General features: G+C 37.4%; 1 protein-coding gene across 7 annotated transcripts in view; it reads left to right on the top strand.

Annotated features, from left to right (window-relative positions):
- The first annotated feature begins 22 nt into the window (after nucleotides 1-22).
- The window catches only part of GPBP1 (GC-rich promoter binding protein 1), a 37564-nt gene continuing 19864 nt past the window's right edge, over nucleotides 23-17722 (top strand). For 2 of the 7 annotated variants that reach the window (XR_001865180.1, XM_017744061.1), the window contains exons 1-4: nucleotides 23-251; nucleotides 383-1427; nucleotides 2341-2408; nucleotides 17075-17194. Coding sequence is in view for 6 of the 7 variants with exons in the window: in XM_017744061.1 (XP_017599550.1) it covers nucleotides 17142-17194 (53 nt within the window). In the remaining variant the exon portion in view is untranslated. Of the gene's footprint in view, nucleotides 283-382; nucleotides 1428-2340; nucleotides 2416-17074; nucleotides 17195-17722 lie in introns of all 7 variants that reach the window. The other 5 variants (XM_017744024.1, XM_017744038.1, XM_017744030.1 and 2 more) reach the window with 5 other exon arrangements.

The raw sequence follows: 17722 nt of genomic DNA, 5'->3' as shown, positions 1-17722 counted from the left end.
AGGGAAATGACCCTTTCTTTCCCTGTTTTTTCTGCTTCTCTTTCCCCCCAGCCCCCACTCCCTGTCTCCCCTCGCTCCCGCCCTCTCTTTCTCTCGGGATTGAGAGGCAGGGGAAGGTTTTCGCTGATAGGCTGCGTCCTCCGTCAAGCGTTCCTGCCGCCCTCTCCGGGATGTGAGTGGAGGTGTAACCGAGGCTTCCGTTCTCGGGCTCGGCTCCCTGACTGCATCCGTGTTTGCTCTTTAGGATCCAGGTTTCTGCTAGTTTCTGGTTTTAAGATTCAGGTTTTTCGGTTTTGTTTGTTTTGTGTTTGTCTAGCGCCAGTCCAGATTTCATAAGGGAAAACTGATTTTTCTGTGGTTTTTTTTTTTTTTTTTACCGTAGGTGGCTTGAACGACAGAGTCAGTCCTGGATGTTTGCAGCCTTTTGCTTCAGCTCGCAGAGAAGAAAAAAGGTGAAAACTGACCTGCAGCAGCTGCTTCCTCTGAAGGAGAAGAAATATCAGCCACTACTCTGGGATTACTTGTGCGTGCTTCGTCCTGAAAAGGCCTCTGAAACAATCAGACATCTGAGAAGAGAATTGAAAAAGTCTTGAGGTTTTTTCTTCTAGCAGTGTCGAGCACATCACCCTTGGATTCTTTTGTCCACATGGCATGGATACATGGCTAAATTTATTAAGTTCTGAATACTTCAGCTGCCAAAATGAAGTGCTTTCCTCTTTTTAGATATCCTTTTTCTTCTCAGCAACATTTTGTCTGAGTCAGAGGCGTAACCAGTTTTGTTAACTGGCTACAGGTTAAATGTGGCCTGAGTCACTCTGGAGGCATTGCTGAAAAGTTTCATGGCAGATTGTTTTTCCTCCCTTATTTTATTTTTTAGATTTTCTGGCATAGTCTTCTCTCACTTTGCAATAAGACCTATTTTCTAAATGAAGAATTTAATAGATGTTTGTTTATCCTTTTGTATTTTATTTAATATTTTTGTTTAAAAATGTTGTTGCCTATAGGCAGTATGGCAGTATCCAGATAACTGTTGTTTACAGTTGCCTGTGCTGCCAGAAGGTAGGAAATGTTCTACAGTTCATATGTGAAATTTGGGGTTTTGCCTTCACAGTCTGTGGTCTAAAACCTGTATTTATTTCACCTGGAACTGATGTTGCGTATAGTGATATCTACATGGAATAGACAAGAGAAGAAGCTGTCAGAGAAAAGAAAAGGTTTTTAGGACGGACATTTGGCAGACTTTGTAAATAGCCTTGCAGGATCTGTAAGCAAGAAGGATGGGTAGCTGATTTCTGTGAGGTCAAATCTATGTCAAACTGCTACGAATGTAGTATCAAGGGGAACTCGGGATATTATCTCAAGGAAAACAAACTGGAAAAATATAAATCACGCAGTACCTAACACCTTGTGCAGTCCTCTTGGATTAGGTAAGTGTTGTAGTGTTCATAAATCAATTTACTCTTGAAAAAACATTTTATCAGTAGGACAGTTAAACCAGTAATTTTTACTGACTAGAGGTTCTTCTGTTGTTGTGGTTTTTTCGTTGTTGGTGGTTTTTGGTTTTTTTTGTTTTTTTGTTTTGTTTTGGGGGGGGTGTTTGGTTTGTTTGTTTTGGTTTTTTTGTTTTTGTTTTTTTGAGAATGTTGAATATTGAAGCTTGTTAATTTTTACTTGCTGGTCTTTATAATTAATGAAATAATTCCTTAAGAATTTGAAGAATACAGGTACAAGAAAAAATGTGTAGGTGAGAGTGTGATTTTTATGGGCGACTAAGAAGTAAATAACACCTAGACTAAATCCATAAGAAAAAAGTAGATGCATTTAGACTAAATCTATAAGAAATTTAGCCTTCATGTTGATGTTCTAGTCTCAGCAGTTATTGTTACATCCTTTTGACCAAGTCTTCTGGATAGCTTGCATGTTTCAGTCCTTCCATTTGTGTTAGGTGTGTTTGCAGCATCAGAGTAGTAACACTATAGAGGTTTTTTTACTCTTTTTTTTTTTTTTGCTTTCCACTATTCTTTGTCACTTATGAAAGCCAGAGGTTTTTTTACCAAAAGTTATTTTGCTGCTTATGCAGGCTAGCTTTTTTCTGTGTTGATACTTTAAGATTGGCTTCAGTGTATTTTTTATTCTGTAATGGGAATGAGTTAGTCTGACTGGTGTGCAAGTATAGCACCATAAAAAAACCTTGTTTCCTTTGAAGGATTTGAAATGAAATCTCGTGGTGAACTGGCTAATCTTCCTTGTTATTTTTAGATGTATTGTAGTTTCCTTCCTCCCACAGTGATTAAATATTTTTTAATTTTGGAATTAATGTGTTTATAATATTTTTTGTAGGTTTGCATTCAGCTGAACTGCTACTGCCTCAAAGAAAATTAAGATGGACAGAGCAACTTAATTCAGAAGTCAGTGGTAATTTTACTGAAGTTCTCTATCCCCTACCCCACCTTGATGATTCATAAGGCTTTAAATAATTAAAGCATTATTGGATAGACTTTAAACTGAGCGTCTGGTAGAGGTTACACATTTACCTCAGTTGTCACCTTTTAAAATATTTTTGAGAGCTTCTGCGATACTGAAGTATTATTAGTAGTGAATGAAAAAAAAGGTTTTCTCTTAAGGGCAGTGCAAAGATATTTGGGAAGATTGCTTGTGTTAAAACCTTGTAGAAAAAGTGTAGTTAAGCATGTGAAACTTAAGCCTAAGTATTTAAAAATTACTGTAGTGTGTGTTAAGTCCTGTAGCTTGTTATTTTGACCACAAATGAAGGACTTGCATCTACATAAATTTTGTAAATTCTCGGTCTCACTAAAGTTCTTACCTGTGTGTGTCAGTATCTAAAAGTTGAACTGGCTTAGGTTTTCTGCTTTGGATGTTCTTGCTGTTTTGTTATTTTAACTTCTGTTTCAGTTTTGTTGTTTTGAAAATATGGAAACTATGGAACGTGAGTAGGGGGCTGTTTCTGTAATTTCTGGCTATGACTTGTGGCTCTTCTGTGTTGAGTCTTGGTGTGACTGGGATTGACTGGTGAGCTGAGCCACTTGTTAAGGAACCAAACTAATGGAAAGAATGATCTTGTACATTCCTTTACTTGTATCAATACGTTTTGTTTGCAAGCATTTGGTAAATTGAGAGTTCAGGTGTGAGTAGCCATTTCATTTGATTGTTGTCTATTGTATGCTCATGAGAGTAATAGAAATATTCACTTCTTAACTCATAGAAACATGATGTGTTGCTTTTTTTCCCAATATATTAGTTTTCAATGCTGTGAGATACTTTTATTTCTTTTCAAGAGGCTCTCACTGAAATCAAGGAGCTACAGCCCCCACTTACTATTTTGGGTGACATACTTATCTAGACTCTTCTCCTGCAAGTTTTGAAGAGTTTGCTTTTTAGCTTCATTAAATTAATTCTGTATTTACACCTCTCTGTTTGCTGGTAGGATAATTCTTTTATTCCTTTCACAGTACATACGCTTGGGAAGTTGTAGTGTCCCACACTTAAGGGGAAAGGAGAGCCCAAGATTCATAAATGCTTGTGGTTGAAAGGGACAACAAAAGTTAGTGGAGCCACAAAAAAATCACCAAAATTACAGTTTTGTCTGTAAATTGCACACTTGGCATTGAAACGGGTATGTCTGTCCCTGGCCTACCATATAAGCACACAGCTTACATAGTAGGGATAGGGTAGAAGGGAAGAGATGAATTGAGGAGAAGGGAGAGAGAGGAAAAGAAAGAAAGAGAGAAAAAGAGATCGCTAGTCCTGGTTCCTAGTGTTGGTCTAGCTGATGTGATGTCCTGGGGTGTGCAGCCAGGGCTTGACAGGGTACCTTTTTATAGATAGGTTTTCTTCCCCTGAAGCTAAGGTTTTCAGTTTCTATGCAGATCAGTTATCTTGCATGGTCCATTCTTTGAGGCCTTCCTGGAAATGGGTTGGAGGGGTTTGGGGGGACCTTGGTGGTCTCATTATCCCCCTACTGCATTGGTCTTTGGTTAACAGTTCATGCCCGCTTCTGTGCTGATGCTATGTTTTTGTTGTTTTGTCCATGGATTAGAATAAGGATGTTTGTCCCAGAAGAGTGCTGCCCTACCTCTGCATGGCCCCTTCTCCGGCCACATCCCGTTTACCAGCAATCATTGGTTGGCTCTGCAGTCATCCAGCTATTGATGTTCGAGATATACAAGTTAGTCCCTTACCCTCAGGGATTATATAGAAGGGTATTTTTTTCTTATTTGTGTGCATATGTGTTTGACTAGGATTCAGGAATATTTTACAGCTGTGCCCTTGTACCTGAGCAAAATTCGTACCTATTAAGGAGAGAATGCCAAGCATGCTGGTCCACTTTAATTTCTTCCCTAGATTTTTGTTTTTCAAGTGCTTATAGTCTGTTAAGTGCTTTGCAGACAACTATGAAGGTAATGTCCTTGCACCCAAAATCTTACACTTTAAGCCTTGATGTAAACATAGCTTTAATAGTGGAATAAATGCCATCAGGTATCTTTTACTGATGTGTTTATTCTGGTAGGTTCATAAAATGGGTACAGTTGTACTGGCTAATTCTTTAGAATGGTGTAGGCTGCTCTACTGTTTGAAAAAACTGTTGGTGGAAACTTGGGAAAATAAGTACCCTTTAATCTTGCAGCAAAGCTGAAATGGAATTACATCAGTAAAATGGTAGAGGCAAATTGTGCCGATATTTAGTGTTGTACAAGTTAATGTACTTTGTGCTCCTTTTATTTTGTCCTCCATTCTAATGAGATTATTCCATTTAACATGTGTGGATGAAGCTGTTACCGTGACAGTTCATCAATAACGTCTGAGGAAGTTGCTTTTATTTCATTTTTTTTAGTAGTAGTAGTAAATTCTGTCCTGCAGCGACAACTATTTGCAGACCTCATAAACAAATGTGAATGAAACTTGGCATGCTTTTTGTTTTGTTTTTTCTTACTCTGTGTATTTGAGTAGCTGAACATGGCAACTGATGATAATGCCCTTTGTGGTGCTATCAACTCTTCCACAGTCTTCCTCCTTTCGTATCTTGGGTAAACGTAGGGAAACAGCTGAAATAGGGAATTGTTTATCTGCTTTATATGCTCAGCACAGGGCAAAACTTCTACCTTTTTCAACTGCTACTTATTCCTTGTGATGACTCCAAAGTGCTAAAGAATTCCTGGTGATTTCCTACATAATGTATGCTAACTAAGGCAGTGATGTAATTGGACTAACACTTCAGCTTTTGAGTTTGAACCTTGCTAAAGGGCAAAAAATGAACATCTATCAGACTTTAGGCTAAATGATCAGTACCATTTAGTTGAATCATTACACATCAAAGTCTGTAGACTCTCAAGTGGGAGAACCTGTGTGGCTGTGGTTTACTTTCAATTGTGAAGTTATTTCGTGTTGTAAAATAGTTTGCATTTTGGGTTTTTACATCAACATTTTGGTACAGTGCCAAAATGAAAACTTGTGGCTAAAAAGTCATCATTATGTTATTTGAAGCACTTAGCAGCTTCATCTGCATCTAAAACACTTCTTAAAAGATGTTTTGATTGTTGTAACATCTATATTTGATTCACAAAGATGAAGTTTAAAACCTGTTGCTTGTGAACCGTAATTATACGTAGAAAAGGGGACCATATGATGAAGACCAACGCTCACATTCTAGATCCTTATGCAAAACAGTGTGCTTTAGTTAGTTCATTCTCCCATAAAGAACTTGCGCCCTAAGTAGAAATGAAGGTGGATTTTTTTTGGGTTAGGTTTTCTGGTTTTTGGCTAAGTCTATGTACAGCTAGGTGTTAAGGCTGTGGCCTTACTAAAGAATGTGTTGGCTTTAATTGGTTAAAAAATTGACCATTACATTTTGACTCTGTACACTTCTCATGCCTAAGCGTAAGTGTTTAGATCTAACAGAGGACCTTGCTTCTTCCTCAGTGCTCTGCAGGAAATCTTAGTTTTTATGCTTGTTTTTAAAACATGAGGCAAGAAGGTAAATTATAAATTCAATGGGTATCTTCTTTTGTACTTCTCTATTGTCCATTGGTAGAATATATATGAGGACAGTTCTGTATTAGATGGTGGGGACAGCAAAACTAAAACTAGAGATTGTGCTTGCTCTGCAGTAGCGTGATTGAAAAATTAGAGGCTGCAGTTGAACTGCTTCAGAATTTTTTGTTTAACCAGTGGGAGAGATTCTCAAAAATTTAGCTCCCTTTCCTTGCTATTGAAGTTACGAGTTTTTGGCAATAAATTCTAGAAAACAAAAGAATGAGAGAGAATTACCATACCCAAACCTAACCTTTTTTTAAAAACAGTTTTACATTGAAATGTCACAAGGGGTGACGTGACCACTTTCCCTTCAGAGTGTTAAAAGTTTGACTGTGAAGATGTAAGTTTACTCTGTTGTTGTGGCTGTTCAGTTACAAAGAGAGAAAAGAAAGGAAGAAACTTCAACTGAAGATTCTATTTGTCATGCTTTTGCAGCAAGTTATGATCGGTAGAAATGCTTCCAGTTTCAAAAAACTTAAAAAGCTTGTGTAAGGATTTAGTATTATATTCTGATTTATTAACATGCAAATTTTGGATAGCAAAATAACTTGAAATTAGCTTATTTTGATTTGTTGAAACTACATGAATCACGGAGTAGTAAGGAAGATGCCTAGTAAACTGTGTCTTCAAAAGAGAAATGAAAATTTGGATGTATAGGTTTTAAATAGAAGTATTGCTTAGAGCTTAATTTTAGCAACTTGACTTCAAATTAGTGCTACTCTTGACTAGAGATAGCAGAGAGGTGTAACAGGGAAGGATCTGGTATCCCTGGAAATTTTTCTTTTAAGAGCAGATGTGTTTTATGGCAGAAGAAGAAACCTTTGGTGGCGTGGGTTATTTTGAAAGCCTGCTTAGTTTGAAAAAAGTCCCGAATGATTCTTTATATAAAGAGAGAGAGTGTATAGTCTGATGGCTGGGTCTTGTGCACATAGTTTCTTTGCTTAATTCAGACCAACACTTGGTAGTTTGCCTATGGCTCACGATAAAGAGCTGAAGCCAAGATTTGAAGCTGGCCCATGATGGGAGGACTGAAGGGACAGTATTCTGACTACCTTGTTGAACCCTCTGAAATTCATACATATGCTCTTGTTTGTCTTCTGATGAAATAAGAGTTTGATATGTATGCTGGCGCTCATTATAAAGGAAGCAAAGCAGCAGCAGTAGCAACAAATTGAGACACTGAATATAACCTTTTTTTCCCCCCTGCTCTCAACAACATTATAGTGTACTTTAATTCTCATGGCTTACAACCTTCTTTTACCCCATTTATTATATTATGCTAAAAATTACATTGACAAAGTGAGGGTGGGTTGTCAGGTGTGTAGAGTAGAAATGGAGTGAAGGGTCCCCTATGTAATTTGTGGTGTGTTGTACCTACTATAATGATGATCTGTGAGGCATTAGATAAAAGCTCATAGGAATGTGCCACTTAGATCTGCATACATGCTAATTTTAGACTTCCTTGGAAAATACGAATGCAGATATCATCTCAGTGCTTTTAACATTTATTCTGTTCGCGGTTTTCTCTGTGCTAATCAGTTGACTGAACGTCTAAACTGGTCTTCAGGGAGCGTGAAGAAATTTGTATCTCTCTGCTAATTCACTGAATTCATGGCTTGAACTTTCCCCCCCGCCTCCATTACAAGATTTGAAATTCCATTCATAAGCTTCAAGTATTCCTACCTGTTTGAGTTTATATTGCCGTTTATTTTAATGGTCTTCTGACAATCTCTCAAGTTCCCAAGTGTCACAGAAACTATTTCCTGTAAGATGATACAGACTACACAGAGACAGAGCATAAGTATAGAACATGAAAATACAGAACTATTTTCCCTTGGTTTTGCTTGTCTTCTGGTGATGGGTTCACCTGTCAGGATTTGGTTTGGTTTTTTTCCAATTTTAGATTTATTTTAAAATTTGTTTGTCCTACAAAACTTCGGTGAGCTTCATTTAAATAGGATGTAGTTATACTATGGTAAATCCATTCCAAAAGCACACAACTTTCAATAGATTAAATTTTTAAAATGTAGGAGTTTTGGCTGTTTTACTATGTTATTGGCCTGTTTTTTTCTTGTTATAGTAATGACACTGTTTTATCTGTTTCTTCATGTTAGAACATTATGAAAAAGCAAAGCTGTTTTTATTTATTCTCACAGTTCAGACAAATAGTGTTACCAAATGTATCTTACCTGTAGTAATTGTTTAAAGTATTGAAGATAGCTTTCTGAGCTAGAGAAATACCTTTATTTTGTTCAGTGAAAGAGACTTCCATGAGGTTGGATCTATTCAGTTCCAGTGAGACTGTCTCTGCCAGCTGAATACTGGTTAGACAAGTTAAACAACGCCTTTCAAATTGGGTGGGGACCATCTCTGGTCTCATGTCCTTGTCATCTTCAAGCTGTGCTGTGCTTTTTTCTCCACCCTCAGTGAAGAAAGAATCAGGTTAGGGAGCACTTAAAAAACTTGTAAGTCCAAGGGGCTTGACAGGATGCTGAGGGTTCCATGATGGGTGTTCCATTCTTCCATGAGTGCTGATGCTATTGCAAGGCCATTCCTTATTGAGAGGTCTAATGGTCTTTGGGAGGGGTTCTCAAGTAAGAGAAGAGAGCAAGTATTAATCTTGTCATCAGGAAGGTTGAGAAGGAGAATCCAGGGAACTACAGGCCAGTCAGGGACACTTCGGTCCATGGGAAGGTTGTACACCAGCTGATCCTGGAAAGGTGTTTCCAAACACTTGAACAACAGGAAGGTGAGTGAGAGCAGTCAAATGGCTTTAAGAAGGGGAAATCACACTTGAACAAGCTAGTAACCCTCTACAATGAGGTGACGAGCTTGCTAGATGAACAGAGAGTGATGTATGGTGTTCCTATTGACCTTAGTAAGGCTTTTGATATTGTCTTCCATGACATCATCATGGAAAAGCTGACAAGTATGTGTGGAGAAGTGAGCAGTTAGGTGTATCCAGAACTATCCGAGTGGTCAGGCACAGCTTGGCAGGGACGTAATCAGTGGCACAAAGGCCATTTGGAAGAAGCTGAACAATGTACCCCAAGGATCAGGACTGGAGGTCCTGCTGTAGAACATCTTCATTAAAGTGCTGGACAGTGGGGCAGAGTTTACCCTCAGCAAGTTTGCAGGTAATATAAGATAGGGAGAACTGGCCGATACAGACACTTGGTGTTTGTGCTGCTGTGCAGAAGAATGTGAATAGAGGATCCTCATGAAGCAAAGGGAAAATGTGAATTTTCTGGAATAGCAGCTGCATATGCCAGCTACAGAGAAGGACCTGGGAGTCCTGTTGACCAGCAAGCCAACCATGAACCAGCACTGCATCCTCATAATGAGTAAAGCCAAAATCTCTCTGGGTGACAGTGGGAAGAGTGCTGCCAGCAGGTTGAGGGGAGTTCAGCTTTGTCTTGTATGCGGCCCTGGTGAAGCGACATGTGGAGGACTGTGTCACCCTTGCAGGCCGTGTAACACGGTTACAGGGTCTCTGATATAAGAAAGGGTGGGACTTCGTGGAGAGAGTTCTGTAAAGGACCACAAATACAATAAAGGGACCACAGTATCTTTCCAATGGGCAGAGGCTGATACTTGGTTTGACGTTCTAGGGAGGTAAAATTCGCCATTAGTCTTGGTTTGAAGTTCTAGGGAAGTACAGGTTGGCCATTAGTCTTTCAGAGTTATCTCTGGGTGTTATATTTTAATTTTTCAGAAGGTTCTTTCCGCATTTAAAATTAGTAAGCCATTAAACTCACTTCTCATGTAGAATTGTGTAAAGGTGAAAATTATGAGGGAGACTTTAGTTTTGTTAATACTATTGATGGGACTAGAGACTCTTGGTACAAGAGTAAGACAGGTTTCCATCAGAAGATGTTGCAAGGTAGCTTTGTTATAGGGTGGTGCCTAAAGTTCATGGGCCTCTTTGTCATAAAGAGTTGCATTGTTGAGATTTTCCTGCTATAATCTGTGAAGGGTGTGGACCTAGAAAAAAAAAGGTAGGATTACATGTTTTTACTCTTGATCCTTAGGAGCTGTGAAATTGTTACAGTGTTTATAGGTAAGTATATTAAAAAAGTAATGCTAAATGTATTTCCTCTAGAGCTACTTAAACTGAATAATGAAAATCTCAAATCACAGCACTTAAATTGAATGCATATTATTTTATATTCCATGGTCCTTTCCGGATTCTGTATTTTAATAATCAGGTCTATTCTTTTTCTTATTTGAAAATTTTCTTATTTTTTCTTATTTGAACTTGTTTGTAGAAGAACATAACATGGAACTGAAATCCCAAATGCTTTTATTACATCTTCTTTCTCTGTCCTGCCATCTTGCAGTATTTCAGAAGGTGATTTCTTTTACCCTGCCATCTATGGGCTCTCTTGTCCACTTATTCAGACAGTGCAGAGATTGCCTCCAGCTGAATTCTCAGAACAGTCAGTTTTCCAATTCCTGTATTGTGCCCTTCCAGAGATGCTCTGTGGCTATTTTTATTGTTGTGTAAATAGAGATATTTTTTTTAATGCTGTAAAGGTTTGATGAATACAGTTGAAACAAGAAGAAATTCTGGGTAAAGGATTGTCTTTAAAAGGAACCAGGAGTGACTAGGTGAATTATGTTTTTTGTGTAACCAGTTTATTCCAGACCTCAGTAGCCTTTGTTTTCATGATACATTTAAGGCCAGATTAAATACTTTTGTAGAGGAATTTGCTATTCTACTGTGTTGTCAGAAGCAGTGCAGAAGACACGATGTGACTTTCTACTATGTGAAAGTAGTCTGCTTACACTGTAAATTTTCCAGAGTTTGAACTGGAGACTTCCTTATTTTATTTTTTTTAAATTTTATTTTCTTTTATTTTGAATTTTATTTTTAGTTTATTTGTAGCTTATTTTTAGTGTAGCTTATTTTGTAGTTTATTTTATTTTTCATTTTATTTTTAATTATTTTAAAGCTTTGTCTGTACTAACTGTTTCCAGCATTTTATAGATGCCTGGCATGGGGGAAAAAGAATAGTCTGTGTCTGTCTTCATGTCTTATCCTTTTTCTTGGTAATGTTTCGCAGCACAACTGCTTCTTGGTGTAGTGCTGCAGCTAAGTGAGGTAGTAAATACACACAATTTCGTCTGTACTGGCTCTGCAGTTGCCCTGTACTGGGTCTGGTGTGTGACGGCAGTGTATTCCCATTTTTGATGTGCTACGCAGAGATACAATCTGGAGTAACAGATGCTTGCTGGGGTTCTGCACTGTGCTTAGCCAGTGGTGCTCTCAGGCTGTCCTAGTGGTTGGAAATACTGCCACATACCGCCAGCCAGCCTGCCTACTTGGTGGAATTGCCCCAGGGTGAAGGGTGTGAAATCCATGACTAACATGACTGTGGTGGCAGCAGTCCCAAATTTAGCACAAATGGTGTGAGAATGAGCAAGCATTTTTTTCCCCATGTCCCCATAGTAAATAGAGGAGAAAAAACCCCAAGAATTAAAGAAATTAATTTTTGCTGCAAGAAATTACGTAACTTTATTAAAATGTGACAAACTGTGTTTGTTAAAGCCAAGATGTACTCCATAACACTGTTTCAGCTAGTTTGTTTATCTGCATCTCCTTGATCTGTGTATTTCATGCCCCTGTTTCATGTGAGAATTGCATGGTGGAGGTTTTAGTTTATAAAATAGCTTTGCAAATGAAACTTAAATGTTAATAAGTTTGCTTGTCCTAGTAAGAGTGAAGTAAATGTTGCAGACAAAGTAAAAATTTTAATATTAAGATGAAGTTTGAGGAAGCACTTTACTAAAGTGATCTGAAGGCAAGCTAATCTGAAAGTTGTGAATAGAAGAGTATTTCTGCTTTTGTACCATATTGAATTCTATATGTGTTATTGCAGGAAAAAACCAGGATTTTACTTGCATGTTGGTTGTAGTGGGTGTTCTTCATGCTTAAAAAGTTAGTTTTTTAAACTGTATATTGATTTCAATTAACAGGGGAGAGAAAAAGAGTTGCTGGAGAGACATCAGTCTTGTGTGGTTAGCACTGAAAACGGGGAACAAGTGGATTAGCTTTTACAGTGTTACCTTTGTGTAATGCATCATCCTGGACGTTAAACTCTTTAATTACAATTATTAGGGTCTGATTTAGAAGTGTAATAGACATTGTCAGGATTGAGTATTTGTCTAAGTCTTAAAGCTGTTTCAGAATATTGTTCTTCTGATCTTCAGGACCGCATGTCTGTCCACCCACCTTCAATCTACTGTGACTGATACCTTGTGATTCTGGTGGTGTTTTGGATTAAGATACCTCCTTTCTTGCTGAAATTTACTCCTTTGGATGTTCATAACCACTTTCTAAATACACCTTATGTCATTATTTTTTGAGGCAAAGTAAGCCAGTAGACTTTTCTTGTCTGTGATCACTGTAATAGCTTGTTACTGCACCAAGTAAAATCTTGAATTCCTGTGCTGTTATTCTTAAGTGTGATTTCACTTGTATCTTGTTCTGTGGGGATTTAAAAAAGAAAAATGTAGTAGTGCGGAGAAAATGGACTGTTGTCTTTAATGTTTGATTTCTTCATTTAATTTGGTAAGCACAAGATAAACTAATGATACTTGCTTTAGCTTCATTTTTGTTTTGCAGGTTTGGGTGTTGACTCTAGGTGTTGTTTCTTAGCCTTTTCCCAGAAGTCCTGATTCATGCAATTGCTTTCTGATTCCCTTTTCATAGCATGTTACTTTTTTTTGTAAAACAAAGGCAATGCAACAATTTTTCCCAGATGCTATGCAGATAACAAATTTGTTTAGAATATAGTGTTTCCTGCTGGTTTACAAATGGTGAGAAATAGTGTCTGTCACAAAAGAACCGATTGACTCAACCATGAAAGAAGCCTAGCCCAACCTCTTCTGTGTGTTGGTTGAGTGTATTTGGTGCAGTGTTCCTCTTTCAGCTGCAAAAGTGGCTCAAAGTAGATGACTGAATAATACTTATGACAAACCTCTTCACTGTACATCATCTGGAACCAGCTATTCATTGCTCCTTGGTAGTCACTGACTTATTACTGAAGATCGTATGTCACAAAACTATAGAATTAAATTTTATTTAATTGAATATTGGATTAATTATTGCATGTTACTTGAAGAAAAGTGCTTTACAGACTTCTTTCGGATCCCTCCCTCAAGATCTAAAACTTAAGAACAGGATTTCTTTCTTTGCTGTAAACTACTCTATTACCCACAACACAGCAATACATGACTTTTATCTAAATTTATGGGCTATAGAAGACTTTGTTTATTGAGGTCACTAAGGTCACTACATACTACTTGAATTGGTCACAAGAGGCTATTGCTGAGATGAGACAATAGTTCAGACCAGTCTGATTAAAGATGTTTAAATGTATTTGAGTGTTAATAGTATGAGGATAGCAGTATTTCAGTATCTTTTTCTTACCTTTCTAGAATTGTGCAGCTCTGCTTCAGCAGCAGAGAACCTGAGCCAAGTTAGCTTTTGCCACAGTTCGGTTGAAGAATGGCAGATTTTGTGCTAATAGGTAATGGTGGCTTAAATATTAATGATAAATTTTGGGCCTGCTCTTTTGTTATGAAGAGAGTTTCTGAAAGCACTGGAATTGTGTTTGAATCGGTGGTGTTTACCTCACTGAGTTTACTTCTGATAACTGTATTAAGGCTGGGAGTACATCAGGTGCTTTGTTAGTGTTACTGAACAGCATTTATGTGGTGTGTATGCAAGAGAAAATGTGCTAGTAGACATATGGTTTTGTGTCAGTGTAATTAAAGTAGTGTCATGCTACTGACTTACATTCTATTCAAATACTTTAAATATTGTTTTTGTTTAATTTAAAAGTAGTAGATAGTATGTATCTGTGTAAAGATTGGAAGTGCTTTGGTGGACGCAGAATGCAGACACTCTTGACTTTTTGGGATAGCTTAGGTAGGGGACCTGAATAGCAGGAAAGGAAGGAAAAAAGAACCTTTTTAATGTTAGAATGTGTTGCAGAATAATTTGCTAGTTGTTGGTCTAGCTTAAAGTTGGAAAACAAGCAAGAAACACACTAGTGTTGGCAACCAAGCTGATTGCAAAGGGTTTAAGCATAGTAAATCCTGCCTGTGGCAGCAGAGTTGCCTTGCTGACATCCCATTCTTATGTTTTGTGATCTGTTTTCAATTTATCAAAAATACCTTCCTGAGAATGAAGAGTATCCTAGAACTATCATAGAGCTATCAAATATGTGTCAGATCATTTGAACAGAGATCATGGTTGTAATAAAAATGTTTTTATATATAGGGCAAACTTGTTGACAACATCAGAAAGCTAGAAGCTGTAGGAATGTTTATGAAACCTGGTAAAATATGGAACCAGCAACTTTAAGCTGGGTAGGCTATGTCCTTTAAAGCAGTTCTAAAATATCTTTTCCTGACCTGCCCTTTGTTTCCCACTTTAATTACGGCTGGGATGTTCGCGCCTATTCAGAATTAGATAGGCTTAATAATGAAAGTACTCTCAGTTCCCATGTCTAATTGCTAGACCAATCATATGTACAACGAGGTGAAAGGAAATGTTTTCTTGACTTTGGTGTGGAGCATCCAGTATCCACAGGAGTTGTTTTTCATGTTAGTCCTTAACTGCAAACCTCTGAATTTGGTCAGGTAGTGTTTTAGAAATACATCTGTGCTTTTTTTCTTGCTAGTTTTTTATCAAACCTATTTGGAAGAATTAGCCCAGAAGTTTGTCTCTATAGGCTTATTGAAACTTATGTATATATTCTGTTGCTGACTTTGTGCTCTGAGTTTTGTGTAGTTTTGGTCTCTGTCTTTACCGTTAGTTTATTGCTTTCTAAGAAGGGGACTGACTCATCTGACAGAGCAGCACTGATGAAACTTTTCAGAGCTTTTTTAGCTGAGAACATGAGGAAGACTTGAATCTGCTTCTAGAATAATTTTTGTGTGAAGAAATAGCCAGTGTCAGTGAGCTGTGGGAAAAGGTATTTTTACAAAATACCTTTCCAGTCCTTGGGATACTTGGTGATCACCCAGTCTTTTGTGCAAAGGATTAAAGGTAAGGATGTTAGTGAGTTAATAACAAACTTTTCTCATAGCAGATGCATAAATAATGTTGGAAAGCTTGACTAGTTTTCTAAAAACAGTAAGATAAATCTATTAATACAGTTAGAATGTTAATGTATTTGTTGTCCTGTACCTAATAGTTGATGCACCAGTAACTTGATAATACTTTGTGGAATCTTTATGGTCTTACTCAGTATAAACCTAATCTTACTCATTGTTTCTCAGACTGTAAGTGCCTCAGTCTGAAGACTTTGTTGTTGTTGTGCTGATCGTTCAGTACTGAAAATCTGTGTTGATAATTTCTGAAGATTTCATGATTCTTCTGCTTGGAGATGAGAACTGTGTCTAAGTGAAGGAGAATGAAATTTTTTGTTGCTGGAATCTGCTCAGATTTGTTGTTTCTTAATTTGACATCTCTTGGTTCATTTGTAAACATACGCCTTTTTGTATATTATTGCTGAATTGGATGTATCAGTAAAAGTGAACATGGTTCCTTTTAGAAGGAGAATCCATTTCTGTGATGGTTCATTGACTCTAGAACTTTTTTCATTTTTATTTTACTGCTTTGATATAACTCGAATATTTAGAAAATTTCTCTGGAGTTTTTGTTGAAATTAGTTCAGGAATAAGTGTTGAATGATTTCAGCAGAGTAATTTATAGTTACTTATAGTTACTTTAACCTTGTCTTTATTTAACTGTAATAATTGTACATCCTACCTTACAGTTTTAACTACGGTATTGGAGGTACCTAAAAAGTTAAGTATGAGCTCACATCATTAAAAAGAACCAACAGCTCATTTAAGTACAGTTCTATACTAAGTTAAATCTAACAAATCTGTTAGACTTTGTTTTAGAAGCTGGAATAGTCTTGTCTGTCAATGGAAATCTGCTATAGCTTGCAATATTCTGGTTCAGGCCAGAGAACAGCAATAATTATAGTTACCAAGTTCAGATTCTACATCTCTTACTAATACTAACATTACAGCAGCCATAGATTGAAGTGAACTACCTCTGTGCTCACTGACTAAAAGATATGCACTCTGCTGGGCAGAGATGTGGAATATACATTTATCTGGGTCTCCCTATGAAATGTGTGTGGGTGTTTATTATGTTTTCACTAGCTGGATTTCTAATAGCATGTATATCATGCTTAAAATATTTTTGAGTCATTGGCTGTTTTGCAGTGATCAGCTGCAGAGCATGATTCACTTACACTTGTATAATTCAGGCAGTGTTTCATCCATGTCTTTCCTGTCTGTGCTATAGTTCAGCTTCAGGTAATGCAGTTCACATTACCTTGCATTCTCTTGCTTATTGAGAAATATTTTCTTACCTGTGGAAGAGTGTAGGATAGAAAAAGTATTCTTAGGTTTTAACTGTAAACCATTACATTCTTTGGCCCTTTTTCAAACTGGAGAATTTTACTGGATTTTGACACTCTGGACATGCAGACTCTGTTTCCATTGAATCTAGAGACATCGTGAGGTTTGTGATGATCCCAAATATCTAGGTTTTTCATAAGGAACTTTCATATGGCCACTGAGACTAACTGTTAGGGATTAATTTTAAAAAATCAGCTTCTAGGAAGCTAATAAGATAGCTACTGAAATCTGTTCTAGATAGTACCAGAAAGTATTTTAGCAAGCTAATTCTGCCATAGTGTTCTGGATCAGACCTTACACAAGATGCTTCATCCTGTTTATAAGAGGAAATAAAGGAAGAAATGTTACAGTATTTTCATTATTCCTGTGATATATTTGATTTAGTGACATTTTATTTAGTTACAAAAGCACACATTTGATGCTGTAAATGAGATGAGGATAGTTAGATTCTAAACCAGATGTGAGGAAAATAATACAGAAAAACAGGAGGGAGATACTGAACAAAATACAAGTGTAATGCCCTTGTAAAATAAGCATCTGAAAGGACTAATTCCTTTTCTTCTGATTACAGGGACTTGCCATGAGGTGCTAAGCCTTTTTTTCTTTGATTCGGGGAGACTGGACCTAAATGGCGCAGCATGACTTTGCTCCAGCCTGGCTTAATTTTCCTACTCCGCCATCATCAACAAAGGTATGTTTTGTACTGTTCTTTTGAAAAGGCACTCTCTTTATTAGGGAAGTCTAAGTGTCATAACCTTAGTCACAATAAAAATGCAAATCTCTTCATGAATACTGTGATGACAGATGACTCCAGTAGAGTTTTTGCTTGAGCAGCTTAGTTCATGTAAAGAAGCACATGCCTGGCTTTAGCTGTGGTTGGGTTAAGCTTGCCTTCATCAGGAGTTTAAAATGAACTATTGTGTTCTATGCTACGAGTACCAAGATGGGGCATGTACTTGATGTTCTTGCTTCTGATTTTTCTCTGTGTCCTGTAAATTTTACAGAAGTATTATCCTGTGTCATAGGTTAGCAAGCATAGTCCCGGAAGGGATGTCCTTGCTAAGGGGTGCTTACAGTTTCCTCTGGGACCTGACAGAACCTATCAGCTGGCCAGTTTGAATATGGACAGTTCTTTGAGCCACTTAAAGTTGTGACTGCCTCTGTGATCCACATTTAAGAATAGGCAAACTCCCCCCCTACAGCTCTCTCTTGTTTCTGG

Source organism: Corvus brachyrhynchos, unplaced genomic scaffold (genome assembly GCF_000691975.1).
Source record: "Corvus brachyrhynchos isolate BGI_N302 unplaced genomic scaffold, ASM69197v1 scaffold310, whole genome shotgun sequence".
Lineage (NCBI taxonomy): Eukaryota > Metazoa > Chordata > Aves > Passeriformes > Corvidae > Corvus > Corvus brachyrhynchos.
The sequence above is the reverse complement of the archived record's forward strand: the minus strand, read 5'-3'. Positions and strand labels throughout refer to the sequence as shown.